This window comes from Melanerpes formicivorus, unplaced genomic scaffold (assembly GCF_026170545.1).
Source record: "Melanerpes formicivorus ecotype bairdi unplaced genomic scaffold, bMelFor1.0.p_v2 SCAF_14, whole genome shotgun sequence".
Lineage (NCBI taxonomy): Eukaryota > Metazoa > Chordata > Aves > Piciformes > Picidae > Melanerpes > Melanerpes formicivorus.
The window spans coordinates 11,581,858-11,597,096 of record NW_027142366.1 but is presented as its reverse complement, the minus strand read 5'-3'; the positions used below and the strand labels follow the sequence as shown (position 1 = coordinate 11,597,096).

The 15,239-nt window shown below is 58.8% G+C and overlaps 1 protein-coding gene across 2 annotated transcripts in view; it reads right to left on the bottom strand.

Moving 5' to 3' along the window:
* PRKCB (protein kinase C beta) overlaps window positions 1-15,239 on the bottom strand; it is a 128,286-nt gene that overhangs the window by 38,749 nt on the left and 74,298 nt on the right. For both annotated transcript variants that reach the window (XM_068147029.1, XM_068147028.1), the window contains exon 5: window positions 12,310-12,438. In XM_068147029.1, the coding sequence (XP_068003130.1) occupies window positions 12,310-12,438 (129 nt within the window). The remainder of the gene's footprint in view (window positions 1-12,309; window positions 12,439-15,239) is intronic.

Sequence of the window (15,239 nt, the reverse complement as noted above, 5' to 3'; positions counted from 1 at the left end):
ACTTCCCTGCGAGCCAGGAGGGGGGCAAAAAATAGTGGTTGAGAGGAGAACAGGAATGGAAGCTGAGCAGACACAGACGCTGCAGGAGGAACAGCCTACAGGCACCAAAGCAAAGCAGCTCCAGCCCTAACGGGCAAGGGAGGCTCAAGGATCAGTGCCAGAGACTGTTTCACTCTCTGCTGGGATCACCTGGTGCCTGCTTTGGGCTTTAAATGCCTCAAAGGTCATTGTTTCCTCTTAGGATCCTAGAATGGGTTGGGTTGGAAGGGACCTCAAAGCTCATCCAGTTCCAACCCCCTGCCATGGGCAGGGACACCTCCACCAGCCCAGGCTGCTCAAGGCCTCATCCAGCCTGGCCTTGGATATCTCCAGGGAGAGGCCATTCACAGCCTCCCTGAACAACCTGTCCCAGTGTCTCTCCACCCTCTACATAATTTCTTCCTATGCTCCAGTCTCAATCTCCCCTCTTGCAGCTCAGAGCCACTGCCTCTCATCCTGTCACTCCAAGCCCTTGCCAAAAGCCCCTCCCCAGTTCTCCTGGAGCCCCTTCAGGTACAGGAGCGCTGCTCTAAGTTCTCCCTGGAGCCTTCTCTTCTCCAGGCTGAACAACTCCTGCTCCCTCAGCCAGTCCCCATAGGGAAAGTGCTCCAGCCTGTGATCATCCTCAGCCCTCTTCTGGACCCACTCCAGCAGCTCCAGGTCCCTCTTATGCTGGGGGCTCCAGAACTGGACCCAGTGCTCCAAGTGGGGTCTCAGCAGAGCAGACTGGAGGGAAGGATCACCTCAGCCATGCTGCTGGTCACACTGGTTAGCAGGTGCCTTGGTCTTGCACCTTGGTGAGCAGGTTACACCCAGCTGCACCTTCCTTTTGGGCCAAATGGGATCATGGGGATGGAGCTTCCCACAGACAGTGCAAAGAGCAACCAAGCAGGGGAGAGCAGAACCAGCAGGCAGCAGCAGAGGAGCTGGATCCAGCCCCAAGCTTTCCTTTTCAGGTCCCTTCAGGCTCAGCTGCTGTGTGCCCAAGGGACCAACCCAGGGGATGCCCATGGGGAGAGGGGCAGCAGCATCCTGGGGCCAGGAGCTGGAGCAGCTCCCCAGGGAGCAGAACCAGGAGCAGAAGAGGGAAGAGCAGCCCCGTGGTGACCTCAGCTGCTGGTAATTGGATGGTGCCTGACAAATGGAATCCACTCAGGCTCATTAAATCAAAGAGGGGTTAGCTTCTGGGGCAAAGGGCTGATCTTCCCTCTGGCTGCAACAAGGATCTCAGAGATGGAAGGTCTGATGGCACATGAGGGAGCAGGGCAACAATCAGGAGAGAAGCTGCTTCTGAGGAAGTCCAGAGCAGAAACTGCTGCCCTCAGGAGGCAGCAGACACATCTCCCATGGGTGCTTCCACACCTTCTCCTGCTCACACTGCAGGGCTGGGGGCTTCCCTCCCACCCCTCCCTGGCACAGCATTGTGCCCACCACCATCTCTCCAGGTCCAGTGCTCTGGGGTCAGGCATGGAGGGTTGTGTTGTGTCAGGAAGAGAGAACTCAGCACTGCTTGAAATGTCACCAGATCCCACCAGCAGCTCTCCTGTGAGCTCCTCTGGGGCTACAGCTTCCCTCATACACCCCAACCCAAAGGAGCAGAGGACTCCAGCTGCTGTGAAGTGCTGCAGGATGTTAAAACCCTCAAATGCCAGCAGGGGACGGTTGGAAGGGACCTCTGAAGCTCATCCAGTCCAAGCAGGGCACCCACAGCAGCTTGCCCAGGATCACCATGGCCAGGTGGGGTTGGAAGCTCTCCAGAGAAGGAGATTCCAGGACCTCTCTGGGCAGCCTGCTAAAGCTACTTTGAGGGAGTCAGCAGGACTCAAAACAATGCCTCAGCTCCCAGCCCACTAGTGAGGCATTTCTCAGGCCAGGCTGGCAGCCAGCTGGTTGTGGAAAGCACATCAAAGCTCCCAGCTCTGCAGTCTGCTGCTGGCCTCCTGCAGCATCACCCAGTTCCCAGCTCCACAGAAGAAACCCAGAGCTGCATTCCCAAACCAGCTCCTGCACCAAAGCTGGCAGCCCTGCTCAGGAGGCAGAGCTGCTGGGAACCATCTCCTGCCCATGCCAGGTGCTGGGGGGATTCCAGCTTTAGACACTCTTCAGACTCCTGAGATGAGGCAGCCACAGGAGCCAGAGCCACCTCCTGCCCCTCTGGCAGAACAGGAAGGAATGACCTCGTTGGTGACAGCCCCAGAAGCAGCACCTCACAGTGACCTTGCTGTGGATGCCATCATGCCCAGCACAGGTTGGATCTCCAGGCTGGGAGGGTGAGGCCCATGGGTGGGGTCAGGGATACTGGTGTGGCATCAGCACTAAGAGCTCTCTGTTGCTGTCTGGAAGAGGACCTGTGTCAAGGGCTCTGGTCCCTGGGCAGTGCCCTCCTGTAGATTCTTTTAGGCAGCAGAGATCTGCTGGGACCTGGGAACCCTGCCCCTGATGTCTCTCCTAAATCTGCTACCATCCCTCAGATGGGTGCCCACTGGGGCTCCACAGCATCACAGAGGCATTTTGGTTGGAAAAAGATCTCCAAGATCATCCAGTCCAACCCAGCACCACCATGGCCACTAAACCATGTCCCCAAGTGCCATGGCCACAGGTTTCTTGAACACCTCCAGTGATGGGGACTCCACCACCTCCCTGGGCAGCACATTCCCATGGCCAGTCTCTGTTTCTGTGAAGAACTTCTTCCTAACACCCAGCCCAAACCTCCCCTGGCACAGCTTGAGACTGTGTCCTCTTGTTCTGGTGCTGCTTGCCTGGGAGAAGAGACCAACCCCCACCTGCCTACAACCTCCCTTCAGGTAGTTGTAGAGAGCAATAAGGTCTCCCCTGAGCCTCCTCTTCTCCAGGCTAAGCAACCCCAGCTCCCTCAGCCTCTCCTCACAGGGCTGTGCTCCAGACCCCTCCCCACCTTTGTTGCCCTTCTCTGGACACCTTCCAGCACCTCAACATCTTTCCTAACCTGAGGGGCCCAGAGCTGGACTCTGGAGATGAGTCAGCCTCTGCCATTTCTCAGGCCATTGTTACACTTCTTTAAGGAACAGGAAAGGCCATTCCTGACCCTGGCACTCCATCAGTCCCTGCCCTGAAGCCTGGGATGTGATTACCTCCCCTCATTATCTCAGCCTGCAGCCCCCAAAACATTTCATTACATAGGAAGAGGGCTTTTTTTATCTCTTCCTTTGAAAAACCCAGCAGAAAAAAACACCCAACCAAATGCTTCTGCTTGACCTTAAGTAACCCCCTGGCTTCTCAAGCAGAAACCCACAATGAGGTGAAAGCAAAAGAGCCACCACCACCACCACCCCCCCCAGGAAGTGCAGTGCTGAGACCTAGAGCTGAGGGGAAGCTGCTCCCCTCCAACAGCTTCTCGCACTCCTCTGACAGCTGCCTTTGATGGAAAGTAGTTTTAGATCTGTCTTCCCCTGACAGCTCTGTGCATCATTAAGTAGTAACACCACTATTAATAGTGATGAGGGAGAAAATGACAACCCCAAGTTAAAGCAGCTGGTCTTAAATCACTGCGGGTGCCAGGCCCAGCTGGGGGCTGAGGAGGAGCTGCCCTGGCTCCAGCCTGTGCTCAGGGAGAGGCTTCAGTGTCACAGGACCTTGGTAAGGGTTGGAAGGGACCCCTGGAGATCACCCAGCCCAATCTCCCTGCCCAGGCAGGGGCACCCACAGCAGCTTGCCCAGGATCACAGTGGCCAGGTGGGGTTGGAAGGTTACTCCACAAGCTCTCAGGGCAGCCTGCTCCAGGGCTCCAGCACCCTCACACCAAAGAAGCTTCTCCTCCTGTTCAGGTAGAACCTTCTGGGCTCCAGTTTGCACCCTTTGCCCCCTGTCCAGGCACTGGACATGGATAAAAGAGATGGGGGTCAGGAGGACCTTCAGCTCTTGCTGAGCATTGATCAGATCCCCCCTGGGGCTGCCCTTCTCCAGGCTCAACAGCCTCAGGGCTCTCAGCCTCTCCTTACAGAGATGCTCCAGGATCTCAGCATCTCCACTGATGTCTCAGTACCAGGATCTTGGCTCTGGGGGTGTGTGTCTTTGAATGGGGGGGGCAGTACTGGCAGTGCCCAAATCCCTTGCACACACCATGGGTACCTGCACACACTCACGGGGCACAGGTGGGTGTAACACAAGTGTGCCAGGGCTTGGCACAGGCTGTGTCACTGCCATGAGGAAGGTGTCACCTGCTCCACCATGCAGGGCCAGAGGAGCTGCATGGTACTGGAATAATTCATTCTGCAAAATCACAGAGTCACAGCATGGCTTGGGTTGGAAAGGACCTTAAAGCTCCTCCAGTTCCAACCCCCTGCTGTGGGCAGGGACACCTCCCACCAGCCCAGCTTCCTCAAGGCCTCATCCAGCCTAGCCTTGAACACCTCCAGGGAGGGGGCAGCCACAACCTCCCTGGGCAGCCTGTGCCAGTGTCTCACATGAATGATTCAGGCAACAGTTCTGACTTGCCCAGCCAGCCCCAGCTGCAGGACAGGCTTGGCAGGAGCCACTTGCCCCAGACACCCACATCTCCAGTGGAGAACATGGGGAGAGAGAGCCAATGCCCAAAGCAGGGGACAGGAAGCCTTTTCAGGCAGCTCCTTCCAGCCATGGAGGTCATGGCCACAAGCTCCCAGCAGCTGCAAGAGCAGGGCAAGGCCCTTTCTCCATTTCCAGTGAGAGCTGCACCCTGGAGGAGCGGGTCAGAGAGATCCAGGAGGATCAGGGAGGGATGCAGCACTCAGGTGTCTATCATGTCCCTCTGCCAGGGATGGGAAGGGGCTTTTACAGGTCTCCACCAGGAAAGCCACCCTGAAGACCACTTCATGCAAGTCCTACCACCATGAGGCATGCTCCTGCTGAGCTCTGCCGCCAGCCAAGGTGGTGGCAAGCAGGAGAGGAGACACACAGCAAGCAAAGGGGGCTGGTGCCCCACCAGCAGCAAACTGGGGAAGGAGCAGACCACAGCCCACCTTCAGGTCTGCTCCCCACCTGCAAGGTGGGTCCGAAGGGACTCTGCTCCCCTGCTCTCCAGAACAGCTCCCCCTGACCCAAAGACATCTCCTGGGCACGGGAGATGCTGCCCAGCCCTCCATCTGCCTGGGGTGGTGGCTCTGCTGATGGCTGGTAGCTGGGTTCCATGGGAAGGGAAGATTCATGTGCTGGCTAAATAAAGCTCAGAAAGTTCTCTGCTAAATCTGCAGTGCCAGCTGGGGGCTCACTTCTATGTTAAGAAAGAAAAAGCCTACAGGAAAACCCACTCCCAGCCTGCTCCTAGAGACAGCTTGAGCTGGCTGCCAAAGCCTTCACCTCCACCCCTCAGCAAGCAGGGCTGGCACCACAGCCCCACTGCAGAAAGTTCTGCTCCCACTGCCCACCACAGCAAAAGAACCCTCAGGGGGTTTCAAAGCCATGTAGATGAAGTGCTGGAGGACATGGTTGAGTGGTGACCTGGCAGTCCTGGGGCAAAGGTTGGACTCCACGACCTTAAAGGGCTTTTCCAACCTCAGTGATTCTGTGTGTGTTGTTTGCAGAAGAGGAGGCTGAGGGGAGACCTCAGTGCTCTCTGTAACTCCTTGAAAGGAGCTTGGACCCAGGTGGGGGGGTGGTCTCTCCTCAATAGTCTCAGGTGATAGAAAGAGAGGAAATGGCCTGAAATTGTGCCAGGGGAGGGTTAGGTTGGAGATGGGGAAACATTTCTTTGCTGCAAGAGTGGTCAGGGATTGGAACAGGCTGCCCAGGGAGGTGATGGAGTCCCCATCCCTGGAGCTGTTCAGGGAATGTGTGGCCCTGGCACCTTGGGACATGGTCTAGTGGCCATGGTGGTTAGGTTGAAGGTTGGACTGGGGGATCTCAAAGGTCTCTTCCAGCTCAGACAATTCCATGATGCTGACCCTCGCTGGCAGCAGGATGAGGACAGTGGTGGCAGGGCACAGGGACAGCTCCAGCAGTTGCCAGGTGCCAGCCAAAGCCACAGGGAGGGTTTGCCCCCGAGCCCTGCAGTTTCTGTGCTCCCCTCTGGCAGCAGCTCCTGCAGCTCAGGCACAGCAGAGCTTTTGTCATTCATAAAAGCAGCAGCTCCCTGCAGAGCCAGGCCCTGCCCACAAAGAGAGGGAAAAAACCCAAGCCCAAACCAACCAACAAACAACCATCAGCCAACCCCCCAAGGCAGCCTCCTGCCGCCCAGCAGACTGCGGAGCGCTGCCAGCTCCGCCGGGAAGCCAGCAGCAGCCCCCGGCTGCGGCGCGCCCTTGGCCTCTGCTGCCACCTGCTGGCCGCTGCCGGCCCCTGCCCGTGGCCCGCCCCTGCCCCGCCGAGCGCACGGGCGCCGCCGCCCCGCACGCCGCAGCCCCCCTTGGGAGAGCTGCCCACGTCTCTGGCCAGGGGTCGCCAGGCCTGGTGCCGCAGAGACAAGCCCTCGTCCCTCCGCCAGAAGCTGTGTTCCGCCATCGGAACTCGCTCCGGGCTGTGCAGGCTGCCGTGGGTGCCCAGCTTGAGCCGCAGAATCAACCAGGTTGGAAAAGACCTCAGAGATCGTCAAGTCCAACCTATTACCCAATGCCTAACACCTCCTACAGCTAAACCATGGCTCCAAGTGCCACATCCAATCCCCTCTTGAACGCTTTCAAGGATGGGGACTCCACCACCTCCCTGGGCAGCACATTCCAATGGCCAATTCCTCTTTCTGGGAAGAACTTTCTCCTCACCTCCAGCCTAAACCTCCCCTGGCACAGCTTGAGACTGTGTCCTCTTGCTCTGGTGCTGCTTGCCTGGCAGAAGAGACCAACCCCCACCTGCCTACAACCTCCCTTCAGGGAGTTGTAGAGAGCAAGAAGGTCTCCCCTGAGCCTCCTCTTCTCCAGGCTAAGCAACCCCAGCAGGGGAGTGGGACTGGGTGAGCTCCAGAGGTCCTTTCCAACCCCTCCCACCTCCCCATGCAGTGACCAAAGGTGCCTGTGCACCACAGCTCCCCCTGTCCTCCCCCACCCCAACAGCTCCAGCCCCATTCTGCTGCCCCTAGCAGGGAGGTGTTCTTGGGAGAAGCAGAGATGCCAGCATGGGCACCCCCCTGGCTGGCAGCTGACCCCCACCTGCCATGATGGGTGATGCCTGCTGGTGCTTGGCTGCAGCACTGACCCCCTGCCTGCTCCATGCCAGGATGGGGACAGCACAGCTGGGCCACAGAACCCCCCACACATCAGCTGGACAAGGACCACCTTTAAGTTGATCTGTGATCCTGCTGCTCCCAAGGGATCTCCTTGCTCTGGAGAAACCTCTTCCCCCTTCCCCTCCACCCTCTGTGCTCATTTGTGATCCAACAAGTGGCCACCACAGGTTTGCTGCACCCCAAGCAGCCCTCAGCCACCTGCTGGAAGGGCATGTGGGTGGGTGAGCAGCCAGGCTTCCACCTCCAACCCATCCCAATTCCCCCTCCCTGAGGTGGGGCTCACTCCCAACCCACCCTGGCAGGCTGGGGGTGCTGTGCCACCCACCCCTCACCACGCTGCCATCCCATCCCTGACAGAAATCCACCCCCTTGCCCCCCCCCCACTGAGATTCCTGCAGAAAACATCTACAGGGCATTTCCATCAGAAATCTGTTCCAGCAGAAGCCTTCCTGCTAGCTCAGCCTGCTCCTCCCTGTGCCAGGCTGTGCCACTCTCCAGCCATGCCACCCCAGAGGGGCAGAGAAGAAGGTATGGGTGGCTGTGCTGGCACATGCACCACCAGATCCTTCCAAGCAGCCCAATATCCTGGTTGTGGCCACGTCTGAAGTGCCATGATGGCTCTTCCAGCTCAGCCACAACCCCACCACCCCCCTACACACCAAGTCCCCAGCTGCTCAAACCCAGACCACCCCTCAGCCACCTCTGGATCCTGGAATCATTGGCTGCTTTTCATTGGAGAAGACCTTGAAGATCACTGAGTCCAACCCTCTCTTAACTCTGCTAAGGCTAACCCCTGTCCCTCAGCACCACATCTCTGCCTCTCTGAAACACCTCCAGGGAGGGCATCCAACCACCTCCCTGAGCAGCCTGTTCCAGTCTTTGAGAGCCCTTTCAGCCAAGAAGTTTCTCCTAATGCCCAAACCTAAACCTCCCCTGGTGCAAACCTGAGGCCATCCCAAAGAACCACAGAATTGTTTGGGTTGGAAGAGACCTTTCACAGAACCAACCAGGTTGGAAGAGACCTTTGAGGTCACCACGTCCAACCTATCACCCAGCACCACCTGATCAGCCAAACCATGGCACCAAGTGCCTCAGCCAGTCTTATTTTAAACACTCCCAGGGATGGGGACTCCACCACCTCCCTGGGCAGCACATTCCCACTTCAGATTGAGTCCCAGCTTCCATTTCCCCTCATCTTGAAACCAGATAGGTTTGCTTTGGGTCCAAGCCCTTTCCACCTCTCCTCCAAGCTCAGCAGTGAAGATCCTGAGCCCCTCAGCAGCCCAAGGGGTAGGAGGGCTGGCAGAGCCCCAGCCCAGCAGAGCCTCTGCTCTCCCAAGGTGCTCCCACTCCATCCTGAGCTATGCAGCAGAGCTGGAGAGCACAGAACATTTCCCTGCCTTTCTGAAGGAGCCAGCAGATGAGTTGTTTGCACCCACACCTCCAGAAAGGGCCAGAAATAACCCAGGCTTTCAGAGCCAGCTGAAGAAAAGAGAATCCAGCTGCACAGAAAGGGAGGCTGAGGGAGTTTCTCCTTCAGAGCTGTGGGAACATGGCTGTGGTGCCAGCAGGGGGGACCTCTGTGCCCCATCAGCCCCTGATGGGAGGCTGGGTACCAGTCCCACCTCATCCCCTGCAGGGAAGGTACCTGAGAAGCAGAGCTTTTGTGCAATGGCTTTGAACTGAAAGAGGGAGATTTGGATCAGGCAGAAAGAAGAAATGCTTGACACTGGGGGTGGTGAGAGCCTCCCCCAGGCTGCCCAGAGAGGTGGGAGCTGCCCCATCCCTGCAGCCACTGCAGGTCAGGTGGTTTGGGGGCTCTGAGCAACCTGCTCTAGCTGGGGCTGTCCCTGCTGCCTGCAGGGGGGGTGGATTAGGTGACCTTGACAGGTTCCTTCCCACTCACAGCAGCCTGGGGTGGAAAGCTCTGTGTGGCTCACTGCAGCCTTTCTTTCAGGACAAATCAAGAGGAAGCAGAATGGAACCCCCAGCCTTGGCACTTTGGCACTCTTCCATTGCTATGTGCAGTCATTTGCTGGTGCTGTTGAAAGCAGTGCTGACAGCTCTCCGGGCCAGCAGGGACCCTGCCTCCCAGATCACATCCCAGCATTTCCTCAGCCTTCCTGCCCACCCTCAGGCACCTCCATGAGGCGTGGGAGCTGCTGTGCCCAGCATGGACCAAGCCTCCTCTTGGTCTCCCAGCAACCTGTGGGGGCTGACTGGGAAGAGGAGAAGGGGCAGATGGGGCTGGTTTGGGAGGGCTGGAGCTGGGGTCACACAGGCTGGAGCTGTCTCTGGCTGTGCTCTGCTCTCCTAAGGGAGGAGCTGTCAGCCCAGAGCAGGGAGACCTCCACAGCCCCACACTCTCCCTGGGGGAGGAAGCACCCCCAGGAGTGGTGCTGGGCACAGCAGGAGGTCTCAGAGCTGAGCCCATCCCACTGAAGCAGGCCCTGGGGATGTCACAGCATCTCCTGCTGCCAGCCCAGCAGGATGCTGGGGACCAGACTTCTCCAGCAGGAGCCAGCCAAGGCTGGTGGGATGCCAGGGAGGAATCTGGTCCTTGTTGGTGCCATCAGGCTGGTACCCCCTGGGGCTCCCTGCCCTTTGCAGCGTGGGCAGGCAGGTGGTGTTTCACACCCCATGGTCCCACCTCACCCTGGGAACAAGCATGAACAGCTTGGCCCCCTGCAGTCAGCATCACCACCAGGAGCTGCCAGCTTACCCAGCATGGGCAGAAACCTCCTTCACCAGAGCTGCTCTGGGCTCAGCTTCCTGAGACAAGCCTCAGCTCTCCCCCAAGCTGCTGCCATGCCTGTGGAGAGCTCACCCTGCCTCCTACCCCCACGAGCTGCCAGTCACTGGCACCTGATGGAGAGAGTCACAGAGTCACATCTTCAGGCCGACCTCTGCATGGGGCCACAAGAGGCTTTACAGGAGCACAGCTGATGTTTCATGAGATGCTTACAGGTCACAGGGGAAGCATAAGCTTCTAGGAGCTCAAAATCTGGGTGCCAAAGCCTTTAGAGGTGAGGCAATCCTGCTTCCTGCCACGGCCTGAGAACACAGCCCCAGGATGGAGGAGGCCAGGATGGGTGACAAGAGGCCTCTCTGTGGGCAGCCAGCAGGATCCTGGGACACTGAGGGCAGAAGCCACTGCTGAGCCTGGCACTGCCCAGCTGCCTGCAGCCTCCTCCAGCCCCATCTCCCACCCCCTGGCACATCCCTGAAGGTGGATGCCAGGAGATGGCACTGCCACCCTGCACCACTGCTGCCAGTGTGGCCATGATGGATGGCAGCTGCCTGCCACACATCGCTGGGGTGGTTGGATCCTCACAGCCCCTCCTGGATCCACACAGCCCATGGATCCCATCAGCCTCCCCTGACCCACACCAGCCCCCCCTGACCCACACCAGCCCCCAGAGAGCTGAAGCAGCCTGTCCTGAGAGCTCTACCCCATGCTCCAGCTCCGCCACATTCCTCAGCTCCTGTTCTCCAGACCCTTCCCCAGCTTTGTTGTCCTTCTCTGGGCCTCCTCCAGCCCCTCAGTTTCCTCCTTGGAGTGAGGGGCCCAAAACTGACCCCAAGATTCAAGGTGTGGCCTCACCTGAGTAGAGGGAGCTGACCCTGCCCTGGTCCTGCTGGCCACACCATTGCTGATACAGGAGGCCAGGGAGTGGTCTCCAAACCATTGGAGGAATGCTGCAAAGCTCTAACCAGGTGAAAGGACCATCCAAGACTGCCACCAGGCCTGTAAGGGCCCAGGTACCACTAAAGGCATGGAGAGAACAGCAAGAATGGATGCTCATCAAAGGGACCCCCCACACCACACACCTTCACACTGGCATGAAAGACATGTCTGCCACCCTTTCCCAGGATGCTGAAACCTTCCAGGATCCAAACAGCAGTTGGAAAAGTCAGTGACTGCAAAAGCAACTCCATGCAGCCAGCCCTAGAGCTCCAGCCCATGCCTGGCAGAGGGCAGGAGCATGGCTGGAAAAGGCTCAGAGCCTTGTCCTGCTTGCCTGACCTTCTCCTGACCACTCAGACCCAGAGCCTTGTTCTGCTTGCCTGACCTTCTCCTGACCAGTCAGACCCAGAGCCTTGTCCTGCTTGCCTGACCTTCTCCTGACCAGTCAGACCCAGAGCCTTGTCCTGCTTGCCTGACCTTCTCCTGACCAGTCAGACCCAGAGCCTTGTCCTGCTTGCCTGACCTTCTCCTGACCAGTCAGACCCAGAGCCTTGTCCTGCTTGCCTGACCTTCTCCTGACCAGTCAGACCCAGAGCCTTGTCCTCCTTGCCTGACCTTCTCCTGACCAGTCAGACCCTCAGTGAAGAACTTTCTCCTCACCTCAAGCCTAAACCTCCCCTGGCACAGCTTGAGACTGTGTCCTCTTGTTCTGGTGCTGCCTGCCTGGCAGAAGAGACCAACCCCACCTGGCTACAACCTCCCTTCAGGGAGTTGTAGAGAGCAAGAAGGTCTCCCCTGAGCCTCCTCTTCTGCAGGCTAAGCAACCCCAGCAGGGGAGTTGGACTGGGTGAGCTCCAGAGGTCCTTTCCAACCCCTCCCACCCCCCCATGCAGTGACCAAAGGTGCCTGTGCACCACAGCTCCCCCTGTCCTCCCCCACCCCAACAGCTCCAGCCCCAGCCCCATTCTGCTGCCCCTAGCAGGGAGGTGTTCTTGGGAGAAGCAGAGATGCCAGCATGGGCACCCCCCTGGCTGGCAGCTGACCCCCACCTGCCATGATGGGTGATGCCTGCTGGTGCTTGGCTGCAGCACTGACCCCCTGCCTGCTCCATGCCATTCTGGCATTGGCTGCCTGGGAGAAGAGACCAACCCCCTCCTGGCTCCAACCTCCCTTCAGGTAGTTGTAGACAGCACTAAGGTCTCCCCTGAGCCTCCTCTCCTGCAGGCTAAGCCACCCCAGCTCCCTCAGCCTGTCCCCCAGGGCTGTGCCCGAGGCCTCTCCCCAGGCTCGCTGCCCCGGGCTGGCTCAGCGGAGGGCCCCGCGGGTGTGAGCGCCGGGGGCAGGGCACGGGGCGGCAGCGAGGGGCTGCATGGGGCCGTGGCTGGGGGGTGTGCCGCCGAGGCAGCCCTACCCACGACGGTGAGCACGTCCTTCTCGATGTCGGCGCGGATGTAGATGCGGCCGCGGCGCTCGGTGTGGTCCGTCCCGCACAGGCTGGGCACGTTCATCACGCAGCGCTTGTGCACGTTCATCATGCAGGCTGGGGAGAGAGGGAGGGAGCCTGCTGCCACCCCACACACACACACAGTGCCTTGGGTGAGCCCTGCAGCCCCCCGGGCCGGCGGGACTCGTGGCATCCTGTGAGGGCTCCCTGCCGCCGGCTGATCCTTAGGGATCCTCTCCCCAAGCCAAACCCCTCTGGGATCCTCTGAAACTGGGGATGGTTGGGAGGGGTCCTGGGGTAAACCTGCAGCCATGCACCTTCAGATGCAGCTGGAGGCTCTGGCAGAGTTCTGCCAGGACACAGGGACCTGCCCACCAGTTCTGGAGCCTTTTAGCTCTGCTCATAGCATCCCAGACTGGTTTAGGTGGGAAAGGACCTTCCAAGCCCAGCCAGTCCAACCCCTCTGCAGCCAGCAGGGACGTCTGCCGCCAGGGCAGCTTGCTCAGAGCCCCAGACAACCTGACCAGGTTCCAGGGATGGGGCATCTCCCACCTTCCACGCTCTCCCCACCCTCAGGATCAAAATCCTCTTCCTTGTCTCCAGTCTGAATCTGCCTCTCTGAGCTCAAGGCGCTGGAAGCAGCCACTGCATGGCCCACGAGGAGATCAGCTTGGAAAACAACTGATGTCCCTCTTCATCCTCCTCCTCTTCCTTCAGCCCCTCTCCCCGCACTCATTCTGCAGGGACTTCTGCCGCCCCGAGGGCTCTGGAGCGGTTGTGGCAGCGGCCACAGGGGGGCAGCAGCAGCCAAGCGCTGCAGCAGCGCAGGGCCGGAGGGAGATGGAGCGGGGGGGGATGAGGAGGGGATGCTGTTGGCCAGGGGACGGGGAGGGATGAGGAAGGTCATGCTGTCGCGGGGGGGATAGGATGAAGGTGAAGCTGTCTGGGCAGGGGAATGATGAGGGTGATGATGAAGGTGATGGTGTCGGGGGGGATGATGAAGGCAATGCTGTAGGGGGGAATGAGGAAGGCAATGCTGTGGGGGGAATGAGGAAGGCAATTCTGTAGGGGGAATGAGGAAGGCAATGCTGCTGGTGGGGGGGAAGAGGAGAGTGATGCTGTGGGGAGAGGATGATGAAGGTGATGGTACTGGGGGGATGATGAAGGTGATGGTGTTAGGGGCAAGGATGATGAAGGTGATGCTGTGGGGGGATGAGGAAGGTGATACTATTGGGAGGGTTGGGGAATGATGAAGGTGATGGTACTGGGGGGATAGTGAAGGTGATGCTGTGGGGGGGAGGATGATGAAGGTGATGCTGTGGGGAGAGGATGATGAAGGTGATGGTACTGGGGGGAATGATGAGGGTGATGCTGTTAGTGGGGAGGATGATGAAGGTGATGGTACTGGGGGGGATGATGAAGGTGATGGTGTTAGGGGGGAGGATGATGAAGGCGATGGTACTGGGGGGGATTATGGGGGTGATGCTGTTGGAAAGAGGATGATGAAGGTGATGCTGTTAGTGGGGAGGATGATGAAGGTGATGGTACTGGGGGGGATTATGGGGGTGATGCTGTTAGTGGGGAGGATGATGAAGGTGATGGTACTGGAGGGGATTATGAGAGTGATGCTGTTGGAAAGAGGATGATGAGGGTCACAGAATGCCTTAGGTTGGGAGAGACCCCTGAGCCCAACGATTAGCCCAGCACTGCCACAATGGAAGGTTGCCCTAACCAGTTCAATCCCCCACCAGTGTGAGCTGCTCTCCTCCTTCAGCACTTGCTGAGCTCCTCAAGCAGCCCTGCAAAGGCTTTTGGGGGTTGTTTGTTTCAAGATTAGGCTTCTAAAGCATGCACAGAAAAAGCCCATGAAAAAAAACCACCAACAACTCTTCCTTGGAAGTGGAGTTGGCTGGGAAACCCTGGAAGGAAAACTGATGGCTTCTGTCATTTTTCTCACAACTCCACTTCCCCTCCCTGGAAACCCATCAGGGAGGGTGGAGCAACCCTGCCTCCCGTGGGAAGGCAAGAAAAAAACAGGGTCAGAAGCAAGGAGGGAACAAACAGTGCACAGAGCCAGGGTTTAAAGCTGCTGTGCTGTCAGGGCCGTGCTGGGGGAAGCACTCCCAGCAGATAAAGCCAAGTGGCAGCTGGTTACGTAAGGGACAGGAGCCAGAGCTGCCTGGGGATGCTGAGGGGGGGACACACGACATGAGGGCATGCTGGAGGTGAGGGAGGCTGAGAAGGATGCTGGAGAAGGAAGGATGTGAGGGATGCTGGAAGGGGAAGGATGTGAGGGATGCTGGAGGTGGGAAGGGAAGGATGTGAGGGATGCTGGAGGTGGGAAGGGAAGGAGAGGGGATGCTGGAGGTGGGAAGGGGAGGAGAGGGATGCTGGGGGTGGGAAGGGAAGGAGAGGGATGCTGGGGGTGGGAAGGGAAGGAGAGAGATGCTGGAGGTGGGAAGGGAAGGAGAGGGGATGCTGGAGGTGGGAAGGGAAGGAGAGGGGATGCTGGAGGTGGGAAGGGAAGGAGAGGGGATGCTGGAGGTGGGAAGGGAAGGAGAGGGGATGCTGGAGGTGGGAAGGGAAGGAGAGAGATGCTGGAGGTGGGAAGGGAAGGAGAGGGGATGCTGGGGGTGGGAAGGGAAGGAGAGAGATGCTGGAGGTGGGAAGGGAAGGAGAGAGATGCTGGAGGTGGGAAGGGAAGGAGAGAGATGCTGGAGGTGGGAAGGGAAGGAGAGGGGATGCTGGAGGTGGGAAGGGAAGGAGAGGGGATGCTGGGGGTGGGAAGGGAAGGAGAGAGATGCTGGAGGTGGGAAGGGAAGGAGAGAGATGCTGGAGGTGGGAAGGGAAGGAGAGAGATGCTGGAGGTGGGAAGGGGAGGAGAGGGATGCTGGAGG